Raw genomic sequence first — 20,002 nt, forward strand, 5'->3', positions numbered from 1 at the left:
TAACAAACCTCGCTAACCTGACTTTCCCTTCGATCAGTCTCAGTCATTCTGGTTTTTCTTGGCACCGGATCAAAAATTCTCTTGGCATGGCTTGAGGACTAGCGATTGCGCCGCAAGCTTATGGTGACTCGGCCTATCTACCCATTGAAACCGATCTCCATGTCTTATACGTTGTTTTCCTTTGCCTCCGTAGTACGCCCTCTCATTATCTGTCTGTTGGTGACTTGAATCGAAAATGAGGAGGCACCGGACCGCATCCGGTTGTTGTGAGAGCGGAAGGATGGGATGATTTCTTCCGTGCTTCGGGTGGCTTGGTACAACCGGCGGGCTTCGTGCCGTGCGTTGTCGTGACGTCTTCCTGTCAATTTGGATTTCTTTCGCGTGTGCATATATTTTCGTGTTGGATTCACTCTGGCTATATATTGCAAGGCCCGCAATCAGTTAATTCTCGCAAGATGAGTTGTAAGGTTTACTTTTTGGATTTATAAGCAATGCGGCTGCGTTGTACAATCTCGTGGCCCCACACACTCCCTGAGCTCCGCTCCTGCCCGCTGCAATGAGTCAGAATGAGTCCCTTTCTCACAGTGCTGCGGGAGGGCATAGTCAAACAGCACCAACTAGGCATAAGCGACGCGATGTCAGTAGCCCACAATGCCGCAGTACGACTATGCTTGCTGACTACAAGAACGATTATTAGTCATTTGCCACGTTCTTGCAGGGTCACTGGGCTCTACGCTACATCTCCATGAAATGTGGCCCAAATCCGTTCCCCACAGGACCGCTACCCCACTTCCAAAGTGCACGGGAAGCGTACAGAGAAGGGTTTCTAATTAACTATGATGCACAGGATACCTGGCTCCCAGACCAAGCTGAGGCATCCCTTGCGCGATTTAGAGCTCTGGAACATGCATTGGCTGAAACAGCGACAAGACGCCGTGACGCGTTTGTGAAATATCAAATCGGACGCGTCTTCAACTGGGCCAGGGAAGTTCGCCATGGCTTGGGTGCAGGATGTTCTTGGGTGGGGGAACAACTCCGTCCCCAAGATATCACTGGAGAAAATCCGATGGATGCGGATACCGGGCCTTTTCGAGGCGCTTTGGATTGTGGCGATGGGGATATTATTATCGACGTTCTATTTTCAGGAAGCTCAGCATTCCCGCCCTCAGGAGAAAGCAGTACACCATGGATCGTCACTGGGGGGGTTAAGAGGGTTCCAAGAATCGGTGGTTGGTGTATTACACCGCAAAATGAGATGGAAGGTATTGATCTCGGGGGGTTGGAATGGAATCCGATAGCGGCTCAAGACGAGCAAGTAGCTTAGAGTGCGCGCGCAGTACCATCAATCTCGAGTCATTCACGGCTCGGCAATAGAGACATCAGCGAAGGTTCCACAAGTCAGCATTCATGCAGAACACCACGACACCGTCCTGGAGAAGGAGTGGAGAAGGAGCAAAGGATTCTTTGTCCAGCACGATGCGTGGGAACTAAAAGAGACGCCGGATTACGTAAGCTTCCACCAACATCTCAAACCCACCATCGTTTCGCGTTCCTCAAGCTCTCGAACTTAAGTCTCCGTTTCTTTCTTTTCCCTTTTCTCCCATCTGTTGAAGCTGTCGTTGTGCGCTATGGCGCCTTTTGAGCCTTCATCAATCGAGGCATCAACATCCACGTTAGATGCTGATCGAGCTAAGCACTTCTCCTTCAAAAATATCTCCATCGAAGACGTTCTGGAAGACCTTTCGAGGCGCGTCTAGCTTTTTTTCTCTCTCCTAATACTTATCTTACGCTCAATCTGTCTCCCGTGCTAATTTCAGTCGGTTTATCCTCAATCTTCCAGAAGAGGAGCTCGTGTCAGTTGAGCGGATATGCTTTCAGGTCGAGCAGGCGTGAATATCTTTGCTTCACCATAGTCACAATCCCAATTTCTCACTGATCCATATCTACAGCCATTGGTACTACGAGGATTACATCCGCGATGAAGAGCCTAGCCTCCCTTCTCTCCCCCTCAAGACTTTCTCTGGGATGCTCTTTCAATCATGTCCCTTGCTAGTTCATTGGAGTCCTGCTCATGACCAAGCCTTTCAGGATTTCATGGCATATAAAACTACGGTCCCTGTGTGTGGTGCCATCATGATAGATCCGTCATGGACGAAGGTAAAATGGGTGCCGAGAGATCAACTTCCCCCATGTTTATTCAATCTCCTTTACTAGTGTGTATTGGTGAAAGGGTGGAAGTCCAGCGCGGCTTGGAGCTTTCCTCGGGGAAAGATCAATCTTGATGAACCTGAACACGAGTGTGCTGCTCGTGAAGTAATGGAAGAAACTGGTTACGATATCTCGGACAAGATCAACCTTGATGCTGTCATTCGGGTAACCGTAAAAGACCAGCGCACATCCTTGTTTGTGATTCCCAATGTCCCCGAGGACACAGTGTTTGAGACCAAAACTCGAAAGGAGATCAGTGTATGTGTCCCTGAGTTTCGGCCATGGTATCCCTTCTTAACTGGTGACCGCAGAAAATTCAATGGTTCAATCTATCTGATTTACCTGCATGGAAAAAGAATACAAAGAGTCCAACATCCTTCAAATTCTATGCAATCTCCTCTTTCGTTGGGTGAGTCACTCTGATTCGTCTGTACTCACTCGGCTGGTTACTGATACGGGATTTTATAGACCTCTTAAGTCGGTTATTAAGCGACTAAGAGCTGCCGAGGCGGCAAAACATCCACCATCCCAAGCACTTAGTGACCAGTCCTATTACGTAGACAAGAATGCCCCTACTTATCACCCGTTGCCCAATGACCCCGCAATCGTTTCTGCTACACTTCACAATCCTGAAAGTGGTCACCTGTCCCGTCTCTTTGGTTCATTGAATATGACTGCTCCTGCTAATTTTCCGTCTCCGAACCCTGTCACCGCATCATCTACACAAGGTGCCCTTCCAACACCTCAGACGACCCCATCCATGGTACATGCTGCCAGAAACTATTTAAAACCCGCTTCGTCAAGGCCGCTGTTTGAAGAGCATGTCAAAGGCTCGTTTTCCTCACCTACGCCGCCAAATTCGGAGATTGATGATAGCCCAAATGAGTGTTCACGTCCGCCAAGTGCCAAACCAAAGCTCAAATTCGATTTCATCTCCCCGTTTGATGCATTTGGCTCCACAAAGGATGCGAATGAATTGCCCGCCCAACCCGCCGCGCCTCCTACTCCGGGTACTGTAGGAACAAAGCCACTAATGTCTCCGACTTCGACCTCGACAGCCTCCACATCACAACATTCACCCTCGGCCCTTCGTTCTAATGGCTCCTCGATGCTTGAGCACTTTTCTCCGCCGGCGGTGGAGGCGAGACGAATTTCAAATGCCAGGAAAGCATTGGCATCTTCGGTGACCAACTCAGTGTCCAGCGGGGCAAAATCGATTACGAATGCGTCTCCTGACCCTCATTCAAATCGTCAGGCACAGCGTATTGCGTTATTGCAGTCTCTCAGCACACAGTTATTGCCAAAGTCGTCCTCTCCGCATCCTTCTGCTTCCAGCCAACCCCGCATGGAGGATTCGCCCTTCGTCGTCAATCCTGCTCGAGCTCCCACCATTTCACCCTCCCAGCTATTTACCCCACGAGTGCCGCAATTGCACCCATCTCCGCTGCACATGGGCGCTACCCTCCCTCGCCACATTACCAGCTTCCCAATCTATCCGATTCTGGCGCAGCCTCGAGAACCAGCCATTCCGTTGCAGCCAAGCCTTGACCCCGTACCCAACAACTATAGAATGATTAGTGGAACTAAACCTTTGATGCCTTTCCCCATCCCTGGCATCCCACCACCGAATTCACACGGCAACGTCGCACCAAGGAATGATATATTGAATTTGTTGAATGGACCACAAGTGAGGTCTACCCCGTCCAAGCTTTCCCCTTTCACAATACCACCCTTTACTTACCTCCAGCAGAGCATGTAGAGCATGTACATACGATGTTCCAAGAGTAACAGGGCCCAGAACTGGCTTCGTTTATCGAGCCTTAGCCAAGCCATGATACGCAGAATCACTCATTTGACAGGATGACTCTGAGTTGCGATAAACCCGACTAGTCCCAGGGACTTCGAGTGCCTCAGACAATGACTGAAATGACTGAAGAGCGCTGTTCAACGGGAGAGCAAGAAGCTTTTGGAGCCAGTATATTTGAAAGCCATTGGAAATTCAAAATTTAAGAATACGTTGTTCAATGGTCTTGGTATAGAACAATGTCCGATACTTGTCTCGTCATGATCACCAATCCAGGCCAGTGATTATACATGTACTATGTAATGGAAAAAAGCAAGCGAAATGATCTAGTAGGGGACTTCATGAAACAGTCTGGAGACGCTCTCGCCGTAGTGGCTACGTCGAATGACCTCACCCAAGACCGAAGCGATGTCGATGACTTCAATTTTGTTGCAAGCGCGTTGGTTATCACATTGTGGTATGGTGTTTGTCACCACCAGTTTTTCGAGACCCTTTGTTGCCTCAATCTTCTTGAGTGCGTCACCGGACAGGATTCCATGTGTTACAATAGCGATGACTCGTGAAGCTTTACCCTCGACGAGATAGTGTGCCGCGAGGCATATGGTACCACATGTATCCGCCATATCATCGACAAGGATCGCAATCTTTCCCTCGCATTGTCCGACGAGCACCATACGCGAGACTTCGTTAGCCTTCTTCCGCTCCTTATGAAAGATGGCGAAATCTACCCCGAGCCGATCGGCGATTGAAGTGGCTCTAGCAGAAGCGCGCATGGGCTTAACCAATGACGGCAACCCAGTAAGGCATATACGCACCGTTTTGCACCTCCAGCATCTGGAGAGACAATGACGACATCTTTGATATTGAAGTTTTGTCGGATATAGTGGAGAACGGAGGGTTCGGCGTATAACTATGCCAACAATGAGATCTATGATGTTCAAACACCGATTGCTTACACTATCAATCACGGTCGTCAGCTCTACGGCAGGAAGGGGAATTGGGAGGAAATGACACAGACTTGTCGACAGGGACATCAAAAAAGCCCTGAATCTGCGATGCATGCAAGTCCATAGTCTAAACCAGAACATGGTCAAAGCGCACTGAAAAGCCAAAAGCATTGCATAGCATACAATGACGTGGTCGCAACCGCTGTTCTGCAACATATTTGCAACAAGCTTTGCCGTTATTGGAGCACGACTTTTGTCCTTTTTGTCTTGACGAGCATAGGGAAAAAGCGGAATAACGGCAGTGATCCTTTTAGCACTCGAAATCTTGCAAGCATGAATCATGATGCACAGCTCCATGAGGGAAACGTTCACAGAGAGTCCAGGTGGTCCACAACCAGTGTTAACGATGTATACGTCAGCCTCGCGAACAGACTCTCCGAGACGGACTGAAGTTTCTCCGGCCCCATTGCGAGTGACCACTGCTTTCGACAGCGGTAGACCAATTCTGGCGATTGTAATGGGGTCAACCATCAGGCGGGAAAAGCCACAGAAGTGAAGCCCCGCGCACCTGTGAGCGATAAGCTCTGCAATCTCAGGATGGCTGGTGCCTTGAACAATTTTGTTTCCAAGGTGAGACCCAAGCGCTTATCAACGGTCTGGAGCTAACCAACCAGAAAACACTTTGATGCTACTGCCCCCTAGCATAGTGGCAGGCAAGAAACGAGTTGTGGTTCGTGGATGGCGATCACGAACAGAGGTCCATGCGTTTAAGTATGTATTATATGAGGGCCTGTGAGAGAGACTTTGAATCGGCGAAGGCCGATAGATGAGCTTAGGGATTGTGAACTTATGTAACTTAAGAGATCACTAGACCCAAAAGACTCGATTTACACTAAAGAGGGAGGTGTAAATTACAAGATCGCTCTCCTACTGGCTAGGGGTCTTTTATCTGTCGCTTTGTTACATAAGCCGCTCGCTTATAGGGTCGAATACTTCCCCACGAACTTACCATAAACAGAAAGCATTCAATTGCTACAGGATGATGCGAAAGGGCAACCTCATCTGTAGAGGGTGGTATCCTGCCTATGCAAATGCTGCTTTCGACCACCTGCTCTGACCCGTTAAAGAGAGGCTGGTCACTTATTGCTCTGAGCTTGGATCGAAGCCTTCCGTCTGATTATGGTGAAGAAATTCAACACTGCTAGCGCTATAGACTTATGTCATGAATTCAACTGAGGTAAACCAGGTGACTGGACAAATGACATAAAATGGACAAGCCTGGTATCGAACCCAGGACCTCTAGCGTGCATCCATACACTACTCGCCCGTTATGCCAGGGAGGTTACTCCATCCCTGATGGTTATTCCAACACTCGCCCTCAATTTGGGGTGTTAGCCTCCAAATTGATGTACCGTGGCTTGTCCACCATGAAGAAATTCAACACTGCTAGCGCTATAGACTTATGTCATGAATTCAACTGAGGTAAACCAGGTGACTGGACAAATGACATAAAATGGACAAGCCTGGTATCGAACCCAGGACCTCTAGCGTGCATCCATACACTACTCACCCGTTATGCCAGGGAGGTTACTCCATCCCTGATGGTTATTCCAACATATGGAAGGATGAGGAAGGCGCATAGCATATACATTGGTCGACAGCATACGGACACCTAATCCAATATCAGCGGCAAATTGCACGGTGGCATGACTCGGAGTGGGACGGACGATGACATTAAGTCATGCCTTATCTATTGCGAGAGAAGAGCTGCAACAGGACTCTATAAATTGACCTGGACGCTGGAACATCGATCACTTCATACCGAGGGCCGGCGGTAAGCGCCGGCGTGGCGGGCTACCATCCAATTTTCTTCGCTACCGGCGTTCAACTCCCCTTTTCTGTCGTTCTTGCCTCCGTTCTTTGGGCCTCCAGATTCAGAATCTCGATCAATCCGACATCTTTTCCGGCCTCGTATCTTGTCCTACCTCGCAACTCAGCCATGCTCCCCAATCAGCCACCGTTCGTTGTTATCGAGGCACAACACATGCTTTCCTGAATGCCCGGGGAGGGTGGAGCCACTTACAAGTCGAAGGTGGCTACGCCCCCTCGTTTTCACTCACCTTGCTGGATCCTTTCCAGTTCCCCTCTCCGCGGTTTTATAATCATTGGGTGGTGTTCTCCTGGCTTTAATCACTGTACCCTTTGGATTTGGTCTCTGGACCACTCTCGTGCACTCCCTCGCGCTATCCGGCAACGGCTTGGATTCTTGGCATGTCAAGGCTCACTCCAGCGGTTCATCCGTCTGGAACTGAAGGGCAGACTCCGCAGCCTCCCTAGCTCACTCTTGGCCCCTTTGGCTTCGATCTGTGCCTTCTTCATAGACACGTTCTCCTTTTGGTGTCCACTAGTTTCATTGAGAACAATGTGTTGTTGAAGTGGCATTCCGATGCCGTTGTGTTGCGGTTATTGTTGTTGTCCTAACGTTTTAGCCTTTGTTCATTTGCGCCACACAGAAATGTGTATAAGTATGATGTGTGAGCTGAGTGTCCGACGCGATTGTAACATGTGTTGTCTCTTGGCATGCCGGGAATACAGTGAAGCACTTATTCTGGAACTCGATGCAGCGGATGCCTGGTTTGATGATTATGTCATGTCCAACAGTTCCGTATGAGCGCGTATTGGGCGTGAGCACTATACGCCCGCACCTCCCTAATGTCTGCACTATGGAATAAGTTTATCTTCATTTGGATGTTTTCGTTTTCTGTGCTCAACCGAAATCTCGGGGAAAAGATCAACGTCGGAAGAGTGGCAGGCACTTGCCACGTCAGACGGCGTTCACTAGTTATTTCGCCAGGTATTTTTCTCTTGCTCAGCTGGCACTTTTGATCGTGCAAAAGTCTCTCCCAATTCTCTGGATTGTAACTCTATAGTCATCCAAACTCCATCGTAATTCCTCCCTGAAATAAACCACCCCTCCAGCGGTACCCTGCCTTAGACGCGAAGGATTCACTGCGAGCTAATACGTAAGCATGTCAAATAAATTTGCTTGCTGTTGCAACATAGTCTGTTGCTGTATCTGGATCCTTTGCAAACTAGGTCTATGACTGAACAGATCGCTTCGGGGCGATGAAGTCCCAAAACATAACTAACGCACAGACCCGGCCACGTCAACCTGCAATCATATGCTGACCGGCTCATCCCTGCGGACCTGTGATGTGTTGCCGGTGTATTGGGAACCCGATTTCGGCGGCAACTGTCCAATTCTACGTACTACATAGTTGAACTGGTTGCGATAAGCGCAACCGAAAATTGAAATGAGAAAAAGAGTGGGACCACAGTGGACCACAGATACGTACTAGGAACATAAAACCATGTAGACCATGTTCTCCCCTGCCTTGGGTAAATCAATTTTCCCTGCTAAATCTTCTGGGGCATTGCACTCCCCTGTGTTGTCACTTGTTAGTTGCTCGCACCGAAGTTGTCTGGCTGAGCACTGCCTTCTCGATCTTGTTCTGTCCGAGTTGTCGTTGACGTGCACGCCAGGGTTAAAGACAATATTAATGTAGAATGGACATTACTGTGCCACAGTCTCTGTTTACAGTGAGGGTGAGGCACGGACAGCGCACCATATTCCACTGCCGGAATGCCATACATCGGAACGATGGTCAAAGTCCGCAGCGCTCAAGAGTGATTCTTGGCCGTTGTGTGCATAGATGCTGCCTAAGTGAGGCGAGTGAAGACAATGTGAAAGTTGCTGGGCAATCTGAATGTCGCGAAACCAACCAATGAGAGTGTGAAGTCAAAACTCAATGAGAAATCGAGCGGCATCGAAGAGTCGGACAAAGGGACGACAGTTTCATTCTTAACAGTCCTCAGTCCTCAAGCAGCATGCGAACTAATGAGTCAGTACCGATACGTAAAGAGATGGCATTGAGGAATGAAGCATTAAAGTGGATGGTGATGAGTCACTGTTACTCGAGTCGGTGACAGGTATTACGCTTTTATATTGATTATGTGAGAATCCGTTCCTTAATGCGATTTGAAATGTTGGAAGGGGTGCCCAGCCTCATCTGTAGAGGGTGGTATCCTGCCTATGCAAACGCAGTTTTCCCTCGACCTCCTGCTCTGACCCGTTAAAAAGAGGCTGGTCGCCTACTGCTCTGAGCTTGGATCGAACTGTGCCAATCACGCAAAGAATGCCGTCTTTCCAGTCACAAAATGTAAAAGGGTTCACTGGATCTCTTGTAACTACCTTGATTATCCGCCAAGCTTGTCTCTTCGAGCTCTTCCTAGGTTTAGGGGTCGACAAGGTCTCGGCTCAAGAGGTGCGTGCCTCTGGGAGGCGGCTGTTTTTTTAAGCCTTTGAGGAAAGCTAAGCGCGTGGACCCCCTGGGATTGTTGGGTGCCCCGTAGGCCAATGTGACTTGTCCCCATGACTTTCAGTGGGTGAATAACATAGAGGCCTGCATCGTTCGCTGAGTTGCGCAACTGATCCTCTTTCCTATTTCTTTAGGCTTTCAATTCCCAAGGGTAAGCCGATGGTGGCACGTATCAGCTGCAGCGCTTACGATTCAATGACTAGAAAATCTCCTTGCAAAGTCGGCTCGGAACTTATTGCAGTAGGTGCTGGAGGTGGGGTTTCCGTTACATAATACACATCATTTTTCTGCGCTGACAAGAGCTTTGATGACTTCATCAGGGAAATGGCTCGTGGGTCCGCTCCCTCCGGGAGGGGAATACATCGGTATGCGCAAATTCCGATTTACGTAGCCTTGAGCTCACTGAGGGACAAAGGCCCGTCGCTAAGTTCATCGGGTTACTTCCCAAATGCTTGTGTGTGCTCCGGCGCCGGCAGTGGCTTGGATTCTAAAACTCACCCATAGGCCTGTGTTCTTCCGTGGTATACCAGCTGATGGCAGCTTGTGGAGCATGTCAGAACCGCTCATACACGTCGTATGTGGATCGTGTTTACTTACTCTTCCATGTCTAACAGGTAATATAGGTATCCCCTCTGGGGACATTATTGCGCTGGCATTGCGAATGCAGAGGGTGAATACCAACCATCGCTGATACCCACCGGAACCCTTATACCTCGATGGGCCTACATGAAGCCCTCCGACTTTGCTGGACTGTCAGTTCGCTATATACTTCTGATCAGAATTCACATCCTGATAGCTCGCTTTCCCCGTGATCCTTAGCTTCAACTTGGATGCAGCGAAGACAATCAGTGGTGCGTTTTCATTCTCGGAACACTCATCGCGTATTCACGGGATCGTTTGACTTGACTATTAGATAGACCCGAAAGCTCTCGAGTGTTTTTACTCAGTAGCACCGCATCAAGCACTTCCACAGCTTCCAATGGTGCACATGGGAGCAGGGGCTCGAACATCGGTGTGACTGTCGGAGGCGTGATTGGAGGTGTGATTGCCCTTGGCCTGGTTGCAGTTGTTGCGATGTGGATCTTCAAAAGGATGAGTTCAGACGGAAGCCCTGCTGTCCACTCGCAGGGACGTTCCGTGTTGCCCGTGGTAATGGAGACAAACCACGGGCATGCTCCTCTGTCGCCTGGATCCCCGGTCTCACGATATTCAGCCCAAGGACATGATGATTGACATGCGGCTCGTCACCCTCCTCGCGGTTCCTGTGGAGGCAGACCACTCTGGGTTGTAGCTTGTGTTTTGGTTGAGGATTTGGGTCTAGCAGGAAAGGAAGGTGGATTTGTTATTGAAGCAATGGCACGTAGTCGATAAACTTACACCTTCCAATGCATGAGTCAATGTCCATCTCAAAATCCACCCCCGTGCGCGGCAGGCGTCACTCATGTAATGTCCTTCATGTCGTTTTGGGGGGCACCCTCCACGACTGTTAGGAATTCTGTTCTCTGCCATTGCGAGTTTCCGCATACGCACAAAACCCATGGTAAGGTATTATATAGTGCAGCTATCCCAGCAGAGCTCCCCCACTAAACCCGACCAAAACATTCGGGTAGTTGCCCCTTGGACTTAGGTCCGTCGACTTCAACTCAGATTGTGGCGGCCCGGGATGAGGGAGTCAAAAGTGGGGGAGGATTTTTCAGTAGCCTGTAGGAGCGTTCGAAACCTGGCTTTGGGGTTGACCAAATCGGATGTTAGATTGCTGTTGCCTAACCGCAGGATTCCGGTTAAAGCCGTGCCTGATTCATGGCGGGTGCGTCAACTGATGGAGGTGTTCACTCTGAGTGTTGCACATAACCCACGGGCTCGTCAAACAACTCAAACGGTTTTGTACTTCTCGATCGCCCGTTCAGGGGAATAAGGGGCTTGTGAGCCCGAAAGAAGCTGGGAAATTGAATCTCATTCAAGGCAACATTTGGGAGAGGGAGTTTGTTGGTGGTTCTGCGCACGGATTGAGCTGCCCCTACTGAATTCATGGCGAGACACTGTAAAACGAGAACGATAACCAGAATGTGCTTCAAAAAAAAAGCTACCACTGCATGTCTGTCGCCTGTGTTGCATTCGTGCGGTTGCAAGAGTGTGTGACCGTGCGGCTGTTCCCACGATCGCCATCCAATTCAGCCGAGTCTTCTTGCAACGTCACAGTCGTCAGTCAATATGTGTAATCTCTCCCTCTGCATCACCTCTAGGAAACTTTCTCCTGCCCTAGTGGAATCGCCAGAGTTTCCTCTAGCAGCGATATAAAGCGTATCAGGGCTGCGGCCACTTTTGTCGCCAAAAAAAACTTGCCGCTCGTAGTAACTGGGTAACTTGCGGTGGTTAGCGGTGCCTTTACCAAAAAAAGCCGAAATCGCATATTTCATACCTGCCCTTGAGCCTCTTATATCCCAATACCCGTGTTGAAGGTCTCCAAACCTATCATTCCTCTTCCTCTTCCTAGCAATTCCCCAGTCATATCGAGCTTGTTGTAGCTGATATGAGCACTAATATGGATGTCGAGGTGAATCTTGCCGATCGAGCCTTTCCAGTCTGGAAAAATCCAACATGGTTGGCCTGAGGATAGTTTGCTGATCTTTTGGTCTACCTACTGTGTGTTTCGTAGTCTCAAACATTAGCAGAGAAAGCTAATACGTCGCATATACTGGAGTGGAAGAACTTATCACTATCAGTCAATGCCCCTGCCATCAACGGGACCGACAAAAAAGCCCTCAAGATGATCTTGTCTCCACAAAGCGGCTCTTTGAAGTCGGGAAAATTGTTGGCCGGTGGGTTTCCTTGTTGAACCAAGTAAGAGAGACCACTCATTCATCGGCAATCATAGTGATGGGTCCCTCTGGGGCAGGGAAGTCTACGTTTCTGGATCTCATCAGCCAACGTGTCCAGCCTTCAGATCAGAATGCCTCGGTAAGCTGAGGAATTCACACATGTGCGATTCGTTGATCAATGATGACGTTCATTTTCAGATTTTATTCGATGGGACTGCCGATTTTAAAATGAGAGATATAGGTTCATACGTGGAGCAGGAAGATGCTCTTATAGGTGTTCTCACTGTCCATGAGACGGTGGACTATGCAGCCCGGCTAAGGTGGGCCGCCGTTCATCCGTCCGATAGTGCATTGCGTTCTAATCACTCAATCCACAAACTTCTTCATACCAGTCTTCCCCCTTCAGCGCCCCGACCCGCCATATCACAATTGGTCTCAGATACATTAACTTCGCTAGGTTTAACTTCAGTACGAAATAACCGAATCGGGACCCCCATTCAGCGAGGTGTCTCGGGTGGCGAAAAGCGTAGAGTTACGATCGCATGCAGCGTTGTATCACGTCCCAAAGTATTGGTGCTGGATGAGCCTACCAGTGGGCTGGATAGTACGGGTGGTTGGGGTGTAGTTCAATCAAGTTGAGTATGCATTCCACTTTGAAATCATTTCGGTCTTTGAGTACGTATAACCTTCTAACGAACCATTCGTCCCAATAGTGAAGAAGCTGGCTCGGAAAACGAATACGATCGTTATTGCGACCATTCATCAACCGAACTGGGAGACATTTTCGCTATTTGACGAAGTCCTATTTCTCGCAAGAGGAAAGTGCGTTTACCACGGTCCGATAAGTGAGTTGTTATCCCCTACCTCCCCCCTGGCGCAATTATACACACTAATTGGAAACAAGGCGGAGTTATTCCATACTTCTCCCAAGTTGGCCATCCTTGTCCGCCACACTCAAATCCCGCAGACCACGTTATCAGTCTCATTAATGTCGACTTCTCACACTCAGTCACCACCACAAGTCCACCCTCAGAACAGGAGATTGAAGTTCGTCCTACTCCAGACGTTCCCCTTACCCAACCTGGTGCTTTGTCACAGGAAGATCATGAGAGACGGGTGCAGTATCTTGCAGATTCTTGGTCTGAGAGAGGAGCTGCATTCATTGCTTCTTTACCTACTCCGGTGGAAGGAGAACATGGAAATACCACTGGGGAAACCGCTGGTAGTGAGGAACTTGCGGAACGTGTCCTACCAATGGCGTTATCACTTCGTGTGGAGAGTAGGGGAAGGGGTCTTGGGAATGCACTGAATTTATCGGTATATCGGACGGGGATTCTCATGGAGAGGAGCGTGCTTAATTATAGGCGGAATTTGCTGGCGTATGGAATTCGTGTTGGAATGTATGGTACGCGTCATCCCTCTCTCCTTCGAAACGGGTAGTTTTGACATGAGATTACTTTGGTTCACCAAGCCGGTATAGGTTTGCTTCTGGCTACTATTTGGATCAATCTTGGCACGAAGGACACTAAGATTAATGATAGGCTTTCGGTATGTACCCCGTAGTCAACTAGGTTCTCTCAACTTTATCGTCACAAACATTAGGTCCATTTTTTCTCCGTTGCATTCCTTGGCTTCATGAGGTGAATTTAATCTACTCACTGTCCGCTTGACTTTTTAATTCTCGTTATTTTGGTGGCACCCCATCCCCACAGTGTGGCGGGCATTCCATCTTTCCTTGAAGAGCGAGCCGTGTTTGTTCGAGAGTGAGTTCCCCTCGGGAGTTGAAGGGATATGAGACTTGATCGTTCCATTTCTAGGAGGAACAATGGGCTTTACGGTCCAGGCGCATACGTCATTGCCAATTCACTCGTGACGATACCATTTCTCTTCAGTTGTTCGGTTCTTTTTGCTGTCATCTGGTTAGCACACCACGCCCAAACTCTCTGCGAGACAATGCTGATTTGATGTTTTGATGACAAAGTTACTGGGCCATCGGCTTGCGTCCGGGAGCGACCGCTTTCTTCCGTTTCTTATCGTTTCTCTTCCTGGGAGTTTACAATGCCGAGGCACAGTCCGTTTTCGTTGCTGCTGTCATCCCTATATTCGTGGCGGCGCTGGCTATCGCGTCATTCATGAATGGGTTTTGGATGGTGGGTTCTTTCAACTTTGAAGGCAACAAAGTTTCTGATCGCGATTCAGTGCGTCCAAGGGTATTTCATCCGTGCTGTCAGCTTGCCGAGGTTCTGGTATTATTGGGCACATTGGATTGATTATCAGGTTTGTTCTTGGCTAGTTTGCTTGCCTGGGGTGTAGGGATCTGAAAGGGGATCTTTTTTAAAATAGACATTCGCGTTTAACCTGCTAGTGCGGAATGATTTGACGGGACTGGTCTTCCAATGCACAAGACTTGACAACGGAGGATGTCAATGCTCATATCCTAGTTCACTCGTTGCCTCTGGGCAGTGCGCACTGACTGGCGAGGATGTTTTGGATGTAAGTTGTGGATTTCATTCTCTCCCTCCCATTGGGCGCTCGAAACGTTGATCATGACTTTTTTGTTTTTCAGAACCTTGGTATTGGAGGATTCAGTATTGGGTTGTACGCGGGGATTATGATTCTGATCGCGGTCATTTATCGCGTGTTGTTCTATGTCGCGTTGTTACTACGGAAGCGATGACATACGACACCTTTCTTAGCGATGACTATAAGTAAGGCGAACAGTGGATGTCGCGGCTGTTGCACCCCTACGTGCCTGATCAACAAAAACGGACGTTTCGTTCTGCAGATCCATATACATATGTAATTTGATATTTGATGCACGCTTTGTCTTCATGCAGAAGTGGCTCAAGGGAGATGTAGCGTGTCGACTTGCGCCGAGACTTCTGAATTGAGGACACGACCCAGTGCAACGATAAAGAACTCTGACGTCAAGGTTCCCCTCAAACTGAATGGCCAAGCTTTCGGCGCGCAAGCACCGAAATGAATAGATACTCTTGGAATCACGATCGAAACGTCTGAGCATGTGTTGGATGACATGAAGACGCTCATTAAGTTTTCTTTCTCCCACCACGTACGAGGGCACCCATCCAGAAGCTGGACTTGGTATATCCAACCACTAAATTAAGAATGCCAAGGAAACTTGGTTATTCGACTTCGATTGGTGAGACGAGCCCTCCCACTCCAAATGAACAAACGTGGAGATATCACTTACTCAGGAGAAGCGTATCAATTTATAGATAGACTATTTATCATGTCCATTTCATTGGGGCCTTCTCCCACGACGCAAATGCTATTCCCCTGGTTTTGTTGCACGGATGGCCTGCAGGTACGTAACACTGCCTATGTGTGTTGCTGGGTATTATTTAAAGCAGGTCTTTAGGATCGATCATCGAATTCGTTGACATCATTCCTATCCTTCAGCAACCGAAATACCCGTCATTCCCATATCATTGCGCCTTCCCTCCCCGGTTATGGCTGGACGTCTGGCTCACCCCCGCACGTTAACCTCAACGTTTCAGGAATGGCGAGAATGGTAGACAAATTGGTGACTGGAATAGGCTTTCGGGACTACGGTGGAGATATCGGCAGTTCGGTTTTGCATAGCCACGTTCCCACACTGCCACCCATTTCTTTTCTGCTTCCCATTACGTGCTAGCGTCGATACGGTGCTGGCTTTCCTGATTCTGATTTTCATTTCACGGACTCTACTCACGGCTACAGATCCCCAACGCGAGCCTTCAACTCTTGTCACGGGTGCCTCGTTTCTGTATTTTTCTTCCCTCGCTTACTTCCCCATTGCCCGTCATTATGAATTAGGCTTGCGCGCTATTCTTTGCTTTTGTTGGGTTGATGGCATTGTTCCCCCGACGTAGCAATAACTTGTGTCGAGTCTGCCGATCGATTTTGCTTTGATTGCACCACGAGCGCCTTATTTTTATTTCGTTTAGAAGCATACCGGGTGAAGGGCTTGCTTATTCCTCGCGCCCGTAGGTGATTTTTGTCCAATCCTTTATACGGACCGGTGGTGATATCGAATGGAGACTGGGTACTTTCAGTCATATCGCCTAGTTTACGCTGTCCGTCCAGTGTCCCGGGCGCCTTCCCGTTCGAAACTCTCCTGAATATATGTGCATCATACCGGGGGCAGACCTTTCAGCCGCCAGGCTGCGCCACGCTCGCAGCATGTGTTCATTCGTAATTAGCTCCTACACTGGGTCGTGGTGTCCGGACCATCAATTAATGATTTCGAACGGACGCGAACGTGCCATACCTTTTTGTCAGGCTGTGAAATATTCTAGTTCTTAATCAACAGCACCATCACGCAAATCAGACAGGCGCTCTGGAGAGTCTCTATACCAGGTCTTTTCTCCGATTTCGTGATGCGAGAGGTAATCATGAGCGTCAATATCCTGCTGAAATGGCGTTCAACGAACAGAACTACATCGTCGGTTCCACCGCAGTTCGGTTCTTGGTTTGGCTCACCATTCCGTGGGGGGACCTGTAAAGTTTATCTTCCGAGCAACAAGTCCTCTAAAATTGCTGATTCGCTCTTCCGCAGGCAGGACTCCAGCCTCTATGACTTCGTATAGCTCTTCCGGGGCCGGCAAAGGCTGGAAATTTGACTTGGGGATCCGAGATTCTTACGGTAAAAGCATGGTTTTTCATCAAATTTACGATTTAATGGAGGAACGTATCCGGCTGACGCGCGCAGCTCACATGCTTTTTATTCTCCTTGGTCGCTACCCTCTTAACCTACTCATTGCTAATGATTTTTCATTCAGACTTAGTATAGGCCTCTAATTGGATTCGTGTCGTGAATAGTCGGTCTTGCAGTAGGTGAAGGAGTTTTATGCCCTTCAGATGCCTTCCGCAATTGAGTGGGATCCCGTTTATTTGCATCATTGGGTGTTCCCGTGTTTTGGTTGGTTCTCTTTTACATCTCTCGCCGGTTGTACACTGTCTTTACCCCTCTGCCTTCCTCCTTTCTGTCACCTCGGTTATGTATACATGCCGGTTTGTTTCTTTTGTCTTGTTGGTTGTACCTATTGAACACCGGGTCGTGTCCTCGATTCAGAAGTCTCGGCGCAAGTTGGGGCTGTCTTCATGGACAGCACAACTCTGTATGAATACAAGCGTCATAATTTATTAATAGCAATAATTCACCCAATACCTAGAAGTCCATAAAGTCGTCTGTTGGCGTTGATGGCGAAGATGATAATTATGGGAAAATGGAAATTGAAGTGTCAAATCATATGAATTGTAATCGGTTTCACGGAAACGGCCGGAAAAGAATCGCTTGGCAAGCCGCTGCACAACATTTGTATTGGCCGAATGTCAGCCAATGTCAAACAAAGGAAACGCTCATTGTTTCGGGCGCTAGAAAAGATAGAGACAAACCTAGAGATTTCATTTCTGAGCATCTCCCACTCAATTTTAGCTTACCCATTCGGGGAATTCGCGCTGTGGAAACCTCCTTGGCTTTCCAACTGCAGCCGCTCTGGCAAAACTCATTTGCTGCACAGCTGTTACCCGCTGGTGTCTGCGCTGCATCCCAGACGCTTAGTTTGTACAGTTTGTGGTGCTGTGGATAAGAATGACGTCTGCGTTTTTCTCAAAAAATGGGTTCTTGCATTCGCCGGGACTCAGGCCCCGCCAAATCAGATAACTGAAACGAAACACCATCCCCCAAAACGACAGAGCAGTGGGTGGGCGCTTGCCGCGGCAGGCAGTGTCCATCAGCTATATAGCCCCAACTTGATCCCTATAGCTGGCAGTCACCCTCAAGGGACCCGGGAAATCATTCAACGATATGGCTTTCAAAGGACCTCTTCGACCTCAACCATTCATGATCAAAACGCCTGAGCAAGTGTTGGATAACATGAAGATGCTCATTAAGCTTGGTCATCTTTCTCCAACCACGTACGAGGGTACGCATCCAGAAGCTGGACTTGGTATATCAGACCACTGGATTAAGAATGCCAAGGAAGCTTGGTTATCTGACTTCGATTGGTAAGATGATCCTTCGCACTCCAGCATGAACAATCATGAAGATATCACTTACCCAGGAGGGCCCATGAGAATCGTATCAATTCTTTTCCCAACTGGAGGGTCAACGTTACGGACGATGATGGAACCATTTATCACGTCCATTTCATTGGGGCCTTCTCCCACGAGCCAAATGCTGTTCCCCTGGTTTTGTTGCACGGGTGGCCAGGTACGTAACACTGCTTATGTGTGTGTCTGGGTATTAAAGCAGGTCTTTAGGATCGATCATCGAATTCCTTGACATCATTCCTATCCTTCAGCAATCGAAATACCCGTCATTCCATATCATTGCGCCTTCCCTCCCCGGTTATGGCTGGACGTCTGGCCCACCCCCGCACGTCGACCTCAACGTTTCAGGAATGGCGAGAATTGTAGATAAATTGGTGACTGGAATAGGCTTTCGGGACTACGTCGTTCAAGGTGGAGATATTGGCTCTCATGTTGCGCGCATCATTGGATCGAGAGCTCAGAATTGTAGAGGTAACCCTTCCATGTGATAGATATATATTTCATTTTTCACTCATGCGATATCGCTTCATGTGTGACTGGCTGTTCACAGTGAGTTGAGAGTCATTCTCGTTAATTGGGATATGATACTGATCCTGCTTCCCAGTCAACATGTTCGTCTCTAAGGGAGAACCCGCAACAAAACCACCTCTTTCACCTGCAGACGAAGAGAGGCTTAGAAAGACCCAGGAATTCCTAAAGATAGGCTACGGGTATGGAATCGAGCAAGGTACTCGGCCCAGCACCATCGGTCAAGTATTGAGTAGCAATCCTCTCGCTTCGTTGGCTTGGTAAGTGTTCTCATCACCGCATCCGGCGTTCCCACTTGGGGGCTGCTGATCGGGGAGTATTGTGCCCTAGGATTGGCGAAAAAGTCTTAGCATGGACCGATTCAACCCCGACGATGGATACCATTCTTGCGATGGTGACGCTGTACTGGGTAACCAGTAGCGCCTCGACTAGTCTCTACCCATACAGGGCTGTGAGTTTTAAATCCGTTGGAATTGGAAGATAATCCTATCTGACACTCCCCTAAACAGTTGGCAGCTGATGATCCCCCACCCTATATCAGCATCAAGAAGCCCCTCGGATACTCGATCTTCCCTAAGGAGATTCTATCCTTCCCTGCAGGTTGGCTAGCTTACAATACAAACCTTGTATTTGTGCGGGAACATCAAAAGGTGAATCTGGCACGTAAACATCCTTTTCAGACGTCCAACTAACTGAAAACTGACTGAAATGCTTTATTCACTGGAGGGAGGACACTTTGCGGCCCTTGAGTGCCCCAACGAGCTTGCACAAGATATCATTGAATTCGTGTCCGCACTACCCAGGCTTGAAAAGTCCCCTTACCCGGCCTTGTGAAGGCGGCTCACGGCATCTCGACAAGACCAACAAATATAAATGGAATATGTAGCACCTCTCGCATTGTACATCAATCATAAACCAAGTCGCAGTCTCATGCGAGATCTACTCGAGCGATAGTTCGGGGGGGGATGCCGCATGACACGACTGGAGCTTTGTGTAAATTGTGGCAAATGTCGGTGAGATGCAACACGGTACACCTTCCCACGCTATGTCGTTCAGCGGCTGGTTCACACAGAATTCTACTGTATATTGTTCGCGCCTACACGTCATCCTGACGATCCCGCTATTGCAGCATGGGTGGCTTGGTGGCTATACTGAGGCCCAACTGGCTTTGGCTCCACGTGAGTGTGGGAGCCAGCCACAATCAAACTGAACGACTGACCCACTACAAAATGGGCGAACGCACTCCGCATTCCTGACCGCTTG

General features: G+C 48.8%; 7 protein-coding genes across 7 annotated transcripts; 6 read left to right on the forward strand and 1 right to left on the reverse strand.

The window, feature by feature from the left end:
• Positions 1 to 725: 725 nt before the first annotated feature.
• EI90DRAFT_3076073 (uncharacterized protein) lies at positions 726 to 1,484 on the forward strand (the record flags this gene model as incomplete). The annotated part of the gene is made up of 1 exon (XM_039061623.1): positions 726 to 1,484. A coding segment is annotated over exon 1 (464 nt), but the record flags the coding sequence as incomplete, so codon positions are not given.
• Positions 1,485 to 1,628: 144 nt separating this feature from the next.
• Positions 1,629 to 2,621, forward strand: EI90DRAFT_3146931 (DCP2-domain-containing protein; the record flags this gene model as incomplete). The annotated part of the gene is made up of 5 exons (XM_039065477.1): positions 1,629 to 1,747; positions 1,818 to 1,889; positions 1,950 to 2,157; positions 2,215 to 2,466; positions 2,520 to 2,621. The coding sequence occupies 5 exons, from the start codon at positions 1,629 to 1,631 to the stop codon at positions 2,619 to 2,621; spliced, it is 753 nt and encodes a 250-aa protein (XP_038911315.1).
• Positions 2,622 to 4,338: 1,717 nt separating this feature from the next.
• Positions 4,339 to 5,586, reverse strand: EI90DRAFT_2935107 (phosphoribosyltransferase-like protein; the record flags this gene model as incomplete). The annotated part of the gene is made up of 5 exons (XM_039055132.1): positions 4,339 to 4,768; positions 4,828 to 4,922; positions 5,039 to 5,086; positions 5,143 to 5,464; positions 5,528 to 5,586. Coding segments are annotated over 5 exons (954 nt in total), but the record flags the coding sequence as incomplete, so codon positions are not given.
• A 3,420-nt stretch (positions 5,587 to 9,006) lies between these two features.
• On the forward strand, positions 9,007 to 10,655 carry EI90DRAFT_3076081 (uncharacterized protein). Its single transcript, XM_039061624.1, has 10 exons — positions 9,007 to 9,284; positions 9,373 to 9,405; positions 9,473 to 9,489; positions 9,542 to 9,591; positions 9,659 to 9,703; positions 9,754 to 9,792; positions 9,843 to 9,912; positions 9,962 to 10,090; positions 10,158 to 10,189; positions 10,252 to 10,655. The coding sequence occupies exons 1-10, from the start codon at positions 9,156 to 9,158 to the stop codon at positions 10,569 to 10,571; spliced, it is 864 nt and encodes a 287-aa protein (XP_038911317.1). The 5' UTR covers positions 9,007 to 9,155; the 3' UTR covers positions 10,572 to 10,655.
• Positions 10,656 to 12,105: 1,450 nt separating this feature from the next.
• EI90DRAFT_3146933 (P-loop containing nucleoside triphosphate hydrolase protein) lies at positions 12,106 to 14,834 on the forward strand (the record flags this gene model as incomplete). The annotated part of the gene is made up of 14 exons (XM_039065478.1): positions 12,106 to 12,157; positions 12,214 to 12,296; positions 12,356 to 12,477; positions 12,550 to 12,791; positions 12,871 to 13,002; positions 13,062 to 13,562; positions 13,629 to 13,705; positions 13,760 to 13,797; positions 13,870 to 13,920; positions 13,975 to 14,076; positions 14,139 to 14,307; positions 14,357 to 14,434; positions 14,501 to 14,650; positions 14,724 to 14,834. 14 exons carry the CDS (start codon positions 12,106 to 12,108, stop codon positions 14,832 to 14,834), a joined length of 1,908 nt encoding a protein of 635 aa, XP_038911318.1.
• Positions 14,835 to 14,999: 165 nt separating this feature from the next.
• Positions 15,000 to 15,897, forward strand: EI90DRAFT_2364536 (uncharacterized protein). The gene is made up of 3 exons (XM_039052926.1): positions 15,000 to 15,317; positions 15,379 to 15,482; positions 15,537 to 15,897. The coding sequence occupies exons 1-3, from the start codon at positions 15,284 to 15,286 to the stop codon at positions 15,810 to 15,812; spliced, it is 414 nt and encodes a 137-aa protein (XP_038911319.1). The 5' UTR covers positions 15,000 to 15,283; the 3' UTR covers positions 15,813 to 15,897.
• A 2,069-nt stretch (positions 15,898 to 17,966) lies between these two features.
• On the forward strand, positions 17,967 to 19,573 carry EI90DRAFT_3019724 (Alpha/Beta hydrolase protein; the record flags this gene model as incomplete). The annotated part of the gene is made up of 7 exons (XM_039057399.1): positions 17,967 to 18,166; positions 18,223 to 18,371; positions 18,422 to 18,682; positions 18,816 to 18,999; positions 19,070 to 19,190; positions 19,249 to 19,389; positions 19,466 to 19,573. 7 exons carry the CDS (start codon positions 17,967 to 17,969, stop codon positions 19,571 to 19,573), a joined length of 1,164 nt encoding a protein of 387 aa, XP_038911320.1.
• Between the last annotated feature and the right edge of the window lie 429 nt (positions 19,574 to 20,002).

Source organism: Cantharellus anzutake, assembly GCF_015039405.1.
Source record: "Cantharellus anzutake strain C23 chromosome Unknown EI90scaffold_63, whole genome shotgun sequence".
Classification (NCBI taxonomy): domain Eukaryota; kingdom Fungi; phylum Basidiomycota; class Agaricomycetes; order Cantharellales; family Hydnaceae; genus Cantharellus; species Cantharellus anzutake.